The sequence below is a fragment of the Carettochelys insculpta genome, chromosome 2 (genome assembly GCF_033958435.1).
Source record: "Carettochelys insculpta isolate YL-2023 chromosome 2, ASM3395843v1, whole genome shotgun sequence".
Lineage (NCBI taxonomy): Eukaryota > Metazoa > Chordata > Testudines > Carettochelyidae > Carettochelys > Carettochelys insculpta.
This window is the reverse complement of record NC_134138.1, coordinates 66,337,117-66,350,560: the sequence shown is the minus strand read 5'-3', so window position 1 is coordinate 66,350,560 and position 13,444 is coordinate 66,337,117. Positions and strand designations below refer to the sequence as shown.

The 13,444-nt window shown below is 40.4% G+C and overlaps 1 protein-coding gene across 1 annotated transcript in view; it reads left to right on the top strand.

The window, feature by feature from the left end:
• The window catches only part of PREX2 (phosphatidylinositol-3,4,5-trisphosphate dependent Rac exchange factor 2), a 268,503-nt gene that overhangs the window by 134,045 nt on the left and 121,014 nt on the right, over positions 1–13,444 (top strand). The window contains exons 19-20 of the mRNA XM_074987109.1: positions 3,501–3,586; positions 7,874–8,010. Of these exons, the coding sequence (XP_074843210.1) occupies positions 3,501–3,586; positions 7,874–8,010 (223 nt within the window). The remainder of the gene's footprint in view (positions 1–3,500; positions 3,587–7,873; positions 8,011–13,444) is intronic.

Here is a 13,444-nt window from a genome sequence, read left to right as displayed (position 1 = left end):
AGCAAAACATTGTTCTTGAATGATAAAATGATTGACAGAATATCAACCTGCCAGGTCCTACATCTAATCTTACATGGTTGATCAAGCTGCTTTCAGTTTATCTTATATTACATTTATTGTGCCAACAACATCAGTCACTTCTGATGTTCAAGTCTGTCGTTTTAATTACACGCAGAAACTATGAGTGCGCATGAAGTTTCCCTGAAAATATTGTCAGTTTTGACCCGCTTTCCTGATATCCTGTTTATTAAAAATTTCCTCTGTCTGTTGCCTATTTTCCTGACCTTGCCTGGGTTAGAGTCAATGATCTAATTCAGGCGTGTCCAACCTGTGGCCCGGGGGCCGTATGTGGCCCTGGACAGCTAGTAATGCGGCCCCACAAGATCATAAACTTTTAATATTATTATGTGATTTATATGCATTAACTATATTATATATTTTGTATGCGGCCCAAGACTATCTTCACTCAATGCGGCCCAGACAAGCCAAAAGGTTGGACACCCATGATCTAATGGGTCTCTTGGATTTCTATTCTGGTCCTACAAATAAAATACATAGGATCAAAAAGTAAACCCCTCAATATTTGGGTGAATAGCTGGATTCCTGGTACTACAGTGTTTTTGACAATTTTTACGTGAATGATGTCTCTCATGTAATAGCAGTATGGGATTCCCATATACTGTTCAACTTCTTCTTCATTTCTTTTAATCTGTGCCTAAACCATAAAACTCTGAGTTTAGTGGAAACAGAGAACTTAACAGACTTGATTTAACCCTTATTTATACTGCATAGGTCCATCAAACTGGATGGAGTTACTCTTGCTTCATATTAGCCTAAAAGAGCGGAAAATGAGTCACAAAATTGCGCTAAGGGCTGGACTGTGACTTGGACAACGTGGCTGCACAGAATGGGGGAATAAAAATCACTCATCCATTTAAACATTTGCACAGGCTAAATGTAGTATGGTCTGCACTGAAAGAAAAAAAATGTTCTCTCTTCACTCCTAGAACAGGTCATTAGGAAGTGGCATTTTGGCAATGGGATGTCCCAGCTAATTAAAACACACCCAGAGCAGGGAAGAAGGCAAGGAAAAATATGTCCTAAAGGAGTAGCTCTCTCCATGTATTCTTGGGATGATTCATTTTAAATATTACCTTTTTGTTTGGGGCCGCGTGTGAAGGCACAATGTATTCCTTCATCTTTGTAATAATGGAAGGGTTTATTTATGGGCTTGTCCTAATCTTTGGTTTCTTCCCTTTTGATTCTTGTTTAAAAAATGTATTTATTGCTTCCTTTGCCTGGCACAGCCTGCAAGGTAAAGGCCTCTTTATTAAGAACCAAATTTGAAGTACAATATACTCTACACAGCAAATGTAATATAGAGCTTTTTCATTAAGTTTTCATCAGGCTTCTCTCTAGTATTTAAGGTTTCATGTATGTAAGCAGTTTCTTTCATTGAATGTTGAGTACCTCATCTCTAAGACAGTGTTATCTTATTGACTAGTAAGCAGGAGATTATAGGATTGATTACTATTTAAGTCTTAATGGTTACAAAAATTCTCAAAAATGATTTGGGTAGAAAATTGTCAAATTTACCTATCTCAGCTAAAACTGTGCTACTAAGGTGAGTCATAATCCTGAATTCCTGATTCACAAAAAAAATCCCATTGAAGTCAGTGGAACTATTTGTGAACAAAAGCTTAAGGACTGAGTCCCATATTGGCAAAATTCAAAAAAATATAACATTTGCAAATTGATTCACTGGGTCTTTGCTTTGTCCTTCACCCATTTAGACTCAGTTCAAATCTTAATAGAAGTTCTAAGTGAAAATGAAAATCTCAGCTTTTGTCTGCAGCACAAAGCCAGCTTAAACTAATGAGTTCTACAAGGCTCAGCTCTGGCATAGTTTCCCTCAGAGTGTATTTAGGAAGTAGGGCGAGACAGTTACATAGTTCATTTTGTGTGTAAATTTTGCAAAGCGAGACCAATGAGTTTTCCCCAGCTTTAGATAATATCCAACAGTCTTTAACAACTGTGTTTTAACATGTGTCAGGCTTACAAGTTTTTAAATGGGTTGCAAGAGATTTGTGATTCAGGCAGTGCCTATAATTATCTAAAGTGCCAATCATATTTTCAGCTTCCTGCTATAAACAAGAAGCACTGTAATGAAGCTGCTTTATACTCAGTGCTAAATTGGAACAAATATTTCTTTTTACATTACTGTATTACTAGATTATAAACTTACATTGATCTCTTTCTGAGTCTCACAATTATTATTATTGATTATGTTTATTACCATAACGCCTAAGGGTACAGCTAACTAGCCCACAGCAGCAAACCTCCAAGCCCAGCTTGACAGATTCAATCTTGTGGAATTCTCCCTACTTAGGCTGGAGTTCAAACTCTGAAGCCTAAGCAGTGTGTATTTTTTCACTGAAATTTGCTGATTCGTTAAACTTGAAATGTTCTTTGGAAACAGTTCTGCTCTGACAGTTCCAACAGGACCTAACTCGGTGTCCCAGCTCACTGCAGCTTGTCTGGTACAGTGATGGGGAACTCAGAACTTGGAAGCACTGAATTACAGGTTTTCAGCTTCTCAGCAGGTGGGGCTCCCAGAGTACCTAGGGTCCACAGCTTCTTCAGAGCCCAGAAGTCAGACTACTCAGAAGTCGAGGCTCTCAGGGCTACCAACGTCTGTGACGCTGGGGCAAACTATCAGGTAGACTACCTATGAGCTGGGGACTCCAGGGGTTTCAGGGTCTGTTTACCCTGTTGTTCTTACTGACACATTTTCATATTTTTGATAGCAGCATGAGGGATATAGAGCAAAAATGTAAAACAGCATCTAAAACCCAGACCCCCTCATAGCAACTTATATGGGGTGAAAATAGATGAACCCCAAATCAGTAGGGACTTTTGAAAACGTGGAGATTAATCTCTGTTTTACTGGGCTTTCTTTGTAAAATGAAATAATGTTCTCCTGCTTGCAAGAGTATCATGAAGGTAAATGTATGTGTGAAATGCTCATATAGTAAATGATGAGATAGAATATAAGATAATAAATAGCATTTGCCAAACTTTCTCTTCTTTTTCTTTAGCTCTTGTCATTTTTTAAATATTATGAGAAATAGTTGGGAGGAGTTTAAGCACATTTTTACTACCTATTATATTTTCCACTGGGTGGGTCTACACTGGGAACTAACTTCAAAGTTAACTTGGAAGTTAGGCACTATGTTGAAGTAGCCAGCAGAGGGTCTACACATATGTTCCCTTACTTCAAAGTTGACTGTGAAGTAGGGAGCCCAACTTTGAAGTCCTTACTCCATTCCCAGGAATGGAGTAAAGTGTGTGTGTAGACACTTCACTTCAAAGTTGTTTGCTTCAAAGTTGTACTTCGAAATAAGCAATTTCAAAGTTATTTTTGTAGCGTAGACACAGCCACTGTGACCCATCTTCACTTTGACACCTGATAGTTGATCTTGAGTCTTTGTTGACGTTAGGACAGTGAAGATCCCTGACTCTGCAGATGGACTTGGATTCCAAATCAGGGGCTTTGGTCCATCGGTTGTCCATGCTGTTGGGAGAGGTAAGAAAACAGGAGCTGACTGGGCTCACAATAATCATCTATCTAACATCTTATTAGGGCTGGCTGAGACTGATCACACAATTACAATTTCAGTTTATGTATTCTTCTCTGTTGAGACAAACACCATTATCTAAAACTTCTGAACAAGATTTTTAATTTGATTTTATCCTTCAATATTTGCAAAATGTTACATTGTGACAAGCATAAGAAATGGTAGGTATTTAGTGATTTTATGACTGTACTAATTTGGCTAAAATTTAGAATCCTTCTTTTTGTTTTTTACAGATAATTAGATTAGTTTTTTTCAGTAACACTTATATAGCTTTTAAGGCTCAATATCCTTTACAGATTCAGCAGTGTTAAATGCAAAAATTAATTGATCCAGTAAATGCCATTTGGAAATAACAGTCTGAAGGCTACTTTGTTATTAAATTACATGTTTATGGTCTGACTCATCTGAAAACCCTTTTGAGAACATATGTGCAATTTGGACAAATCCTTTCATACAGCTCTGGGCTCCAGTCAGTTAGACCATTTTACTAACTACAGATGTTTTCTCTAAATAGTGTTTTATGTCCTTTCTGTGACATGATTGCCAAATATTTGCCAGCTTTTTAACCCAGTATACTCTGGATTGCTGTTCTGACACTGGCGAGGAGCAGAATTCTAATTCCCTATTGCTGATTATAGTAAACAATCTGTTGTGTATTGTGAAATGCTGAACTCCTTAAAACCATATTGTTAGTCTGTTCTGTGGCTGTGCACCCCTTGTAACTGGGGTGTCTCAAACTAAGCAATATATTAAGTTTGACAAACCAACCAGTTAAAAGAACCAGTCAATTTTGGCCTGAGCTGTGGTGCCAGAAACCAGGTCTTCAAGAGCAGAGTATAATACACTTCAGTCTGTTAATTACTTCCACACCTGGCGATCACAATTCATCTGTATATCCTTATTCATCAAAGCATTTAAGCAAGCATTTTATTCCCATTGAGCTCAATGGCACATACACATATGCCTAAGTGTATTGCTGAATATGGATGCATTTAAGCATATGCTCAAATGATTTTCTGAAATGGGACCAGGGTTTCAGGAGTCTGAATAACATTTCTGCTGTCTTAAAGGATAGTTTAAACTTTGTCTCTAAATCCTGATCTTTGTTAGAACCAGATTATCTGACTGTGGTGTGGTTTCAAGACACTTTAATCTGATAATTTAAAGTGCCACAATAGTATGTATAAAGTGGTTGTTAAAAATCATATTACAGGATTCCAAATTTACTTTTTCAGTGCATAATGCATTCCTTATCAAATTCAGACAGTTTAAATGTCAAAATATGATTTGTCTATTTGCCAGACCTTCAGCTGTGAAGGAGGGCCCCAAATATTTTGTATCAGCCTGGGAACAATGTATTTATTCTTCATTGGCATCTTTTGTTGGCATTCTCAAAAGAGGAGTAAGGAATGGAATATGCCTGGAGACAAAACTACCTTCAAACTCCAAGAGCGAGTCCCTCCAGAATAGATTTGAGCCATGCTAGAAAGAAATTTTACACTGGCACTACCTTTGCCATATTAGTGCAGTGAATAGAGAACTTTTTCAAGGTTATCACTGTCTTGTGGAAACAAATCACTGAAATGCATGTATTATTTTATTCAAAGAGTATTATCCATTTTTATTCACAGTGATTAAGGTTAATAAAATTTCCTATTCCAATAACCTTTGAAGGTGTGTTTTTTTATAAGCTGGAAGCTACAAATTTTCCATTACAGATGAAATGGTAAAGAGATTAAAATAAGAACTGAATACACAGAAATGCCCTTGGACTTGAATTTTTCACATACTGTTCGACAAGAAACTCCTGGTCTGCTTTAATACTTGCTTTGAGTGTAGAGAGAATTGTCAGGAAGCTTTGATTTCTATTTATTTATAGAGAAATTTTCTATAATCAAAAAGCAAAGGCTCCACTCTCCAAATAGTTATAGTTATTTTCAAATTACAGATTTTTTTAATCCTATTTTACTACAAAAGTCAGATCTTCTCCAAAAATGATAAGGACTCCTTTGGCACCTTAAAGACTAATAAATTTATTTGGGCATAAGCTTACTCTGCCGACGCAAACTAACATGGCTATCCTTCTGAGACAAATCTTCTCCAGCATTGTAAGTTACGTGTCTGGAGAAATTTAGCAAAAAACTGGCCATGGTAGTGTCTAGTGATTTTTCAGAATATGTTTCACAATAGAATTTTACAATGAAAGGAGGACTGTTAAGGGTTTTATTAATAATTCTTACAGTAATTTGTTATCACTGCTGTTTATGGTTACACACTAGAAGCTTAAATTAAAATCTGTTTCCTTACTGAAATAATATTTACTTAATGATACATTCAAACTGGTTCATTATTATTGGGTTATACATCTGTACTGGATAGTTGGCAATATGTTATTTTTAGTGACATGGTGGCTGCGTCTACACGTGCACGCTACTTCGAAGTAGCGGCAGTAACTTCGAAATAGCGCCCGTCACGTCTACACGTGTTGGGCGCTATTTCGAAGTTGAAATCGACGTTAGGCGGCGAGACGTCGAAGTCGCTAACCCCATGAGCGGATGGGAATAGCGCCCTACTTCGACGTTCAACATCGAAGTAGGGACGTGTAGACGATCCGCGTCCCGCAACATCGAAATAGCGGGGTCCTCCATGGCGGCCATCAGCTGGGGGGTTGAGAGATACTCTCTCTCCAGCCCTTGCGGGGCTCTGTGGTCACCGTGGGCAGCAGCCCTTAGCCCAGGGCTTCTGGCTGCTGCTGCTGCAGCTGGGGGTCCGTGCTGCATATACAGGGTCTGCAACTAGTTGTTGGCTCTGTGTATCTTGCACTGTTTAATGAAAGTGTGTCTGGGAGGGGCCCTTTAAGGGAGCGACTTGCTGTTGAGTCCGCCCCGTGACCCTGTCTGCAGCTGTGCCTGGCTCCCTTATTTCGATGTGTGCTACTTTGGCGTGTAGACGTTCCCTCGCTGTGCCTATTTCGATGTTGGGCTGAGCAACGTCGAAGTTGAACATCGACGTTGCCAGCCCTGGAGGACGTGTAGACGTTATTCATCGAAATAGACTATTTCGATGTCGCAACATCGAAATAAGCTATTTCGAAGTTGGGTGCACGTGTAGACGTAGCCGGTGTGTTACATCATATTATTTTTGTAACTTATCAAATACTTTGCAATCAGACACAACAGAACCAACAGAGGATGTATTTTCTGCAGTATTTAATCAGGTGAAATTTGTTCAAAGACAATAACAATTAAATTGATATCGCTGAGGTTTATAATAGCTATTTTGAACACTTTTTCAGAAAACGATTCCACAGATTTATGATGTGGTCTCACATGAGGGATCTTCTAGCATGAAACCCAGAACGTTTGCAGAGTCTCATCAAATTCATATCTTTACTGTACTAGCAACAGTCATGCAAGAATCAATACAGGTTGAACATCTGTAATCCAGACTTCTCTAGTCCGGCATCAACCCAGTCCAGCATCGTCAGTGTCCTTGTAGGTGCTCTAGGGCTGGAGCATTTATGGGGAAAAGCCAGTGGACTGGGGCCAGGAGCATTGCTGGACCAAGGAAGAGGAGAGCCTTGGTGCCCCCTGGACTGGCAGTGGAGTCCCACGGGGCAGATAGAGTGAAGCCCTAGCACCCTAGTGAGTCAGGGAAGGAGATTCCCTCTTGGGCTGAGGAGATGAAACCCCAGTGACCTGGTGGAGCACAGCACCTGCAGGTCAGGAGTGAGCAGAGGAACCCCAGTGGGCCTGGAGAACAGAGACCTGGAGACCTGTGGCCCAACAGCAGAGCCCCAGTGCGTCAGGGGAGTGGAGCCATGGCACCTCGAGGGCCAGTAGAGGAGCCTGAGCTGGCTGGTGGAGAGGAGTCCCAGGAGGCTGAGTGTTGGCAGCAGAGCCTCAGTGGGCCAGGGAAATGGAGCCCCAGTGGACTGAGGGCCAGCAGCAGAGCCTAATGGGGTGGGGTAACCAAGCAACAGCCAGGCTAAAAGAGTGGAGGCCTCGCCTGGTCCAGGGAAAGAGGGGCTGGAGGCCAAGAGTGGAGGGGCCAGAATAGACTTTCTCTGGTCCGGCAAATTCCCTGGTTTGGGACTCGTCAGGTCCTGAGGGTGCTGGACCAGGGAGATATAACCTGGAGAAGCAGATGCTGATGCAGAATGAAGCCCCTGGTCTGTATGTTTAAAAGGGCATCTTTTTAGCATGGAATTTGGCAACTTTCTCAATTGTTTTTAGGAACTGTGGCAGCTGCAGCAGGTCTCCACCCTGGACAGTGCATAATTAAAGTTAATGGAATTAACGTCAGCAAAGAGTCTCATGCAAGTGTTATTGCCCATGTCACAGCCTGCAGGAAATACAAGCGTCCAATGCAGGTAGACAAGTTTACTGCTTACACCCTCATTGCTCTTCCAGTTGTTCATTTTCGTTCTTTACATCCAGTGGTGGGGGAAATGAAGAGGCAGCTGAATAAAATATAAAAAATGATGATTACTTAATATTTATTGCCCACGCTCCAGGCTTGTGTAAGTTCTGCTTCAAAAAAACTAAGCTTTTAATTGAATACTTTTCTTACGTTCTCTTTTTAAAGTTTTTTTTTTTCCTAGCAGTGTTATAGCTCCATGCAGAAAACACCATGAAATATATTAGCATCTGGATGAAGTGGGGTTTACACAACTAGCTGTGTGCTTCTGAGAACAGAACACAAATAGTTGATCTTTTCCCCCCACTTTTATTCACACTAAGCATGTACAGAGCAGAGTGAATATATCTTGCCTGTAAAAATCTCTTAAACTTCCATTACAGTATGCAGAGTTAGGAAATAAATACTGTTTCAAGGATTCTGAGTTTCTTTTTTAATGAACAAATAAATTATTCTTGCTTTTAATTTAGAAAGAAAATCAAATGTCTATAGTAATTTTCATGATAAAACAAAACAGCTGGATTCAGTAATGAAATCTTTCCATGTTCTTGGAAACTCTTCATAAACTGCAAACCAGTTAATTAACTTTATAGTGTCTTTCTGTGAGTGTTAAAATCCAATTAAAACTAAATGTGAAATCATGCCTTCAGACCTACTGAAGAGATATGAGATAAGCAGCAGAAGTAGGGGGTTGATTCAACTGCGTCATGCAAATACTGCTTTATGAAAATGTCTCTTTGGATTTCTTTGTGCTCCAGTACAGAACCGAAACAGTTATATATCATGTGTCGAATGAGTACAACAGACCTGTGAATTATGGTTAAAAGGGGTATTTTTACTTCCAGATACAGTAGTTTGGATTCTTTTACCTTCAACTGGCTAAATTAAAGGGATAAACATTACTTTATACTTGAGGTGGACTGACTGTTCACAGAAGTGGATTTGCTATGGAGATGGGTCAGCATCCAGAAAAGGAGAACTTAAAAATCAACTGTATGCATGTCTATCTTTGGGTGCACAGTTACTGCAACTGGATGTGAATTCCATTAAATATTGTCTGATATATCAGAAAATATATGTACTTCTTCCAACATAAAGCATTTCCTGTAGCTTAATGAGAAGCTCATCTGGTTCAGAACAGCATGCTGAAATTTCCAAAGATAATACAAATCTTTCCAGTCTGAAGGCTGTATTGCAATAGTTTAAATTTAGTTGGTGGGTTTCTATGTTTGGGTGCTGAGTGATTCTGGTGGTGTGTGATACACATGAGGTCAGACCAGGTGATCTGGCAGTCCTTTTATATAGCACTCTTGGAAAACCTTGGCAAGAGTAGTGTATTTTGGAATAGTATTTTTCCCTATCTTCAGTGATTTTTTTAATTTATAATGCATCACACTGATGTGGTAGTAGCTTTCCTGGCTGGTAGTACTTCAGCACAGGGTATCCACTTGTTTAAGTGTGTCAGATGCTTGCCTTAAGGAGCCTTCCCAGACCCTCTCAATGTGGCCAAAAGGTTTATCTTTTCTATGTATCTTTTCTCACCTAGCGGAGCAGTCATGTCTCTGAGTGCCTTGATCTCACTGGGATCTGTTCTACTATGAGTAAAAATGTGTGTGTGTTGTCATGCTGTTAGGGTTGAACTTCTGGGATCGGTTTTACATTCTTGCTGCATGTGTTGCTACAGAAAGTTGTAGTTTTCTGTAATACTTTTATTCAGCTTCTATATCACTTACAGTGAGAATATCATCAGGTTGGGTGAGTCTTTTCTGGCTCAGCTCATGCCAGAGTGCCTGGTTTTGGAAAGTGCTACCAAGATGTCATCAATTGTGGGCAATGGATAGCAACATCTATTCAATGTCTTGTTAAGTATGTTAAGTAGCTTTAGGTCTATGCACATAAGTTATTTTTCTGATGGCTTCTTTACCATTACCATGCTTCTTACTCAGGCTGTACGACCTCTACTGGTGCTCGAAAACGCCTGCTCTCTAGACTTTCATGCTTCCTGGGTACTGGATTACATACATTTACTGGATTTTTCCTTTAGGATAAACTCATGGGTTCCACTGTTGGGTCTATTTCCTGTTGAACCATTGCCTTTTAAAATTGTCTCCATTGTCCATGGTTTTCCCCCTTTTTGCTTCTTGCACTCTAGCTATAAAATTCTGATGCTCCCCTGCTGTGTATGGCCGTATTGCCTAAAAGGGATCAATGATGCTTAAAGTGCTACTTGACTGCTTGTTTGTTTTGTTAGAATACAGACTAACATGGCTACCTCTCTGTAATACTTTCTGTAATACTTGCTGCTGTTGTCATCCAGCTCAAACTCCTCCTTCCACTGGATCCATCTCTGGATCTGCAAAATGCACAACTCCTGCGGGCTTCAGACTGAGTTTCATGGCTCGTGCTGCTAACTGCTGCACTGCAAAGAGCTCACAGCCCAAATGCTGCCAGGTTTCATTCACAAAAAGTGTAACTGAATGGAGGTTAAGTTGAATAAGTGGAACTTTCTTAAACCCTCTGCACTGCTCTAGACATGTGGTTGAGTTGCTTCCTGCCTAACTCCACCCATTCCCTGGCTTTCTGGTCTCCCTTCAGTAATAGTCCTTCCAAGATATATGGCCCTCTGACTCCAGTTCTACAACACCTATTGGTCTCTTTGTTGGTGACGCTGAAGAAGACTTGACAGAAGATCCTGTAGAATTTGTGCATGAGCTAAAACTTATGTGCAATATGTAGTACTCTTGGAAAATCTTGTCAAGTATAATATATTGTGGATTAGGCTTTTATGTTAATTTTTGTGATCCTGCACTGATAGCCTAAATAAATAGAACATTTCAGATAATGTTACTCCTTCTGGTAGTCTGCCAGTGTCAGATTGGGGAATAATAAGGAACCTGTTCTGTGTGACTCAGAAAAAGGCATCCTTTGAATCAACAGTAGGTACTTAAATCTCTTTACGTGTGGGTATTAGTATTGCCTGATTGCTGCCCATGCCTATGTCTAGATTAGAGTGATTTGTTGACAGAAGTTTTTGTCAGAAGGTATCTTGCGACAAAACTTTTGTTGACAGATTGTGTCTAGACCACTGAGTGGATTGAAAGAGCAATCCGCTCTCTTGACAGAGAGAGGCTGAATTTTCGGCAAAACAGCCAACCGGAAGCACAGCAGACAGGGTTTCCTGGTGTCCCAGAAGCTATTTCTGTCAACAGAACCCCCCCTGCTCCCACCTCCCAGCAGAATGTTGAAAAGGGCTTTTTGTTCACAGATCTCTGTCAACAGAGGTGTTCTGCTTCAGGGCAAGCAGGGCACAGCTGTTGACAAAAGTGCTGTGTTCTGTCGATTTACTGTAGAAAGAAAGCCCTGAGGAATCTGGATGCTCCATGGGTTTTGTTGGCAAAATGGCCAATTTGATGACAAAATTCTCTGGACTACACATAGCAACATCTGGATCAGTCTGGAAACAGAATGGATTCAAAATAATTTCCTCTGACCTGCTCATGTGCAAAAAACTGCAAATCAAGAGAGCTCCTTGAGAAGATTTTGTCCAAAAGTTAAAATACAAAACGCTAATGACTTTCCACATCTGATCTGCATGGAATAGAGGCAATTCTACACTGATAAGGGCAGATCTGCACTATAGGGGAATGTTGAATTAAGGTACACAATTCCGGCTATGTTAATTATGTAGCTGAAGTCGACATACATTAATTCGGACTTCTGTGCCATCTCCACTAAGGGAGGTTGACAGAAGCCTGTGCTCCTATCAACTTCCCTTGCTCTTAATGTATCAGGAGTACCACGGTTGACAGGGGTGCTGTGTAAATTCGATTTAGTGCACCTCCACTAGTCACGCTAAATCAAACTGTGAAAGATTGCCTGTGGCAGGATCAGTCTTCCCTGTAGTGTAGCTGTGCCCTGTGTATAACCATATATATTCCTACAAACACCTCCAGTGGAATTCTCCATATAGAAACATAGAATTATAGAATGCTAGGACTGGAAGGGACCTCGAGAGGTCATCAAGTCCAGCCCCCTGCCCCAATGGCAGGACCAAGTACTGTCTAAACCATCCCTGATGGACATCTGTCTAACCTGTTCTTAAATATCTCCAGCGATGGAGATTCCACAACCTCCCTTGGCAATTTATTCCACTGTTTGACCACCCTGACAGTTAGGAACTTTTTCCTAATGTCCAACCTAAACCTCCCTTGCTGCAGTTTAAGTCCATTGCCTCTTGTTCTAACCTCAGAGGCCAAAAAAAACAAGTTTTCTCCCTCCTCCTTATGACACCCTTTTAGGTACCTGAAAAGCACTATCATGTCTCCCCCTCAATCTTCTCTTTTCCGAAATAAACAAGCCCAATTCTTTCAGCCTTTCTTCATAGGTCACATTCTCTAGACCTTTAATCATTTTTGTCGCTCTTTTCTGGACCCTCTCTAATTTCTCCACATCTTTCTTGAACTGCGGCGCCCAGAACTGGACACAATATTCCAGCTGAGGTCTAACCAGCGCACACTAGAGCAGAATGACTTCTTGTGTCTTGTTCACAACACACCTGTTAATGCATCCCAGAATAATGTTTGCTTTTTTTGCAACAGCATTACACTGTTGACTCATATTTAGCTTGTGGTCCCCCATAACCCCCAGATTGCTTTCCGGTGTAGTCATTCCTAGACAGTCTCTCCCCATTCTGTATGTGTGAAATTGATTGTTCCTTCCCAAGTGGAGCACAATGCATTTGTCCTTATTAAACGTCATCCTGCTTACCTCAGACCATTTCTCCAATTTATCCAGATAATTTTGAATTATGACCCTATCCTCCAAAGCAGCTGCAACCCCTCCCAGCTTGGTATCATCTGCAAACTTAATAAGTGCAGTTTCTATGCCAATATCTAAATCGTTGATGAAGACATTGAACAGAACCGGTCCTAACACAGACCCCTGCAGAACCCCACTTGTTATACTTTTCCAGCAGGGTTGACAGCCATTAAGAACTACTCTCTGATTACAGTTATCCAGCAAGTTATGCACCCACCTTATAGTAGCCTCATCTAAATTGTATTTGCCTAGTTTTTTTATAAGGATATCATGTGAGACCGTATCAAATGCTTCACTAAATACTAGTTATATCCCATCTACCGCTTCTCCCCTATCCACAAGGCTCATTATCCTATCAAAGAAAGCTATCAGATTAGTTTGACATGATTTGTTCTTTACAAATCCATGCTGGCTGTTCGCTATCACCTTACCACCTTCCAAGTTCTTGCAGATGATTTCTCTAATTATCTGCTCCATTATCTTACCTGACACAGAAGTTAAGCTGACTGGCCTGTAGTTTCCTGGGTTATTCTTATTCCGCTTTTTATAGATGGGCACTATATTTGCCC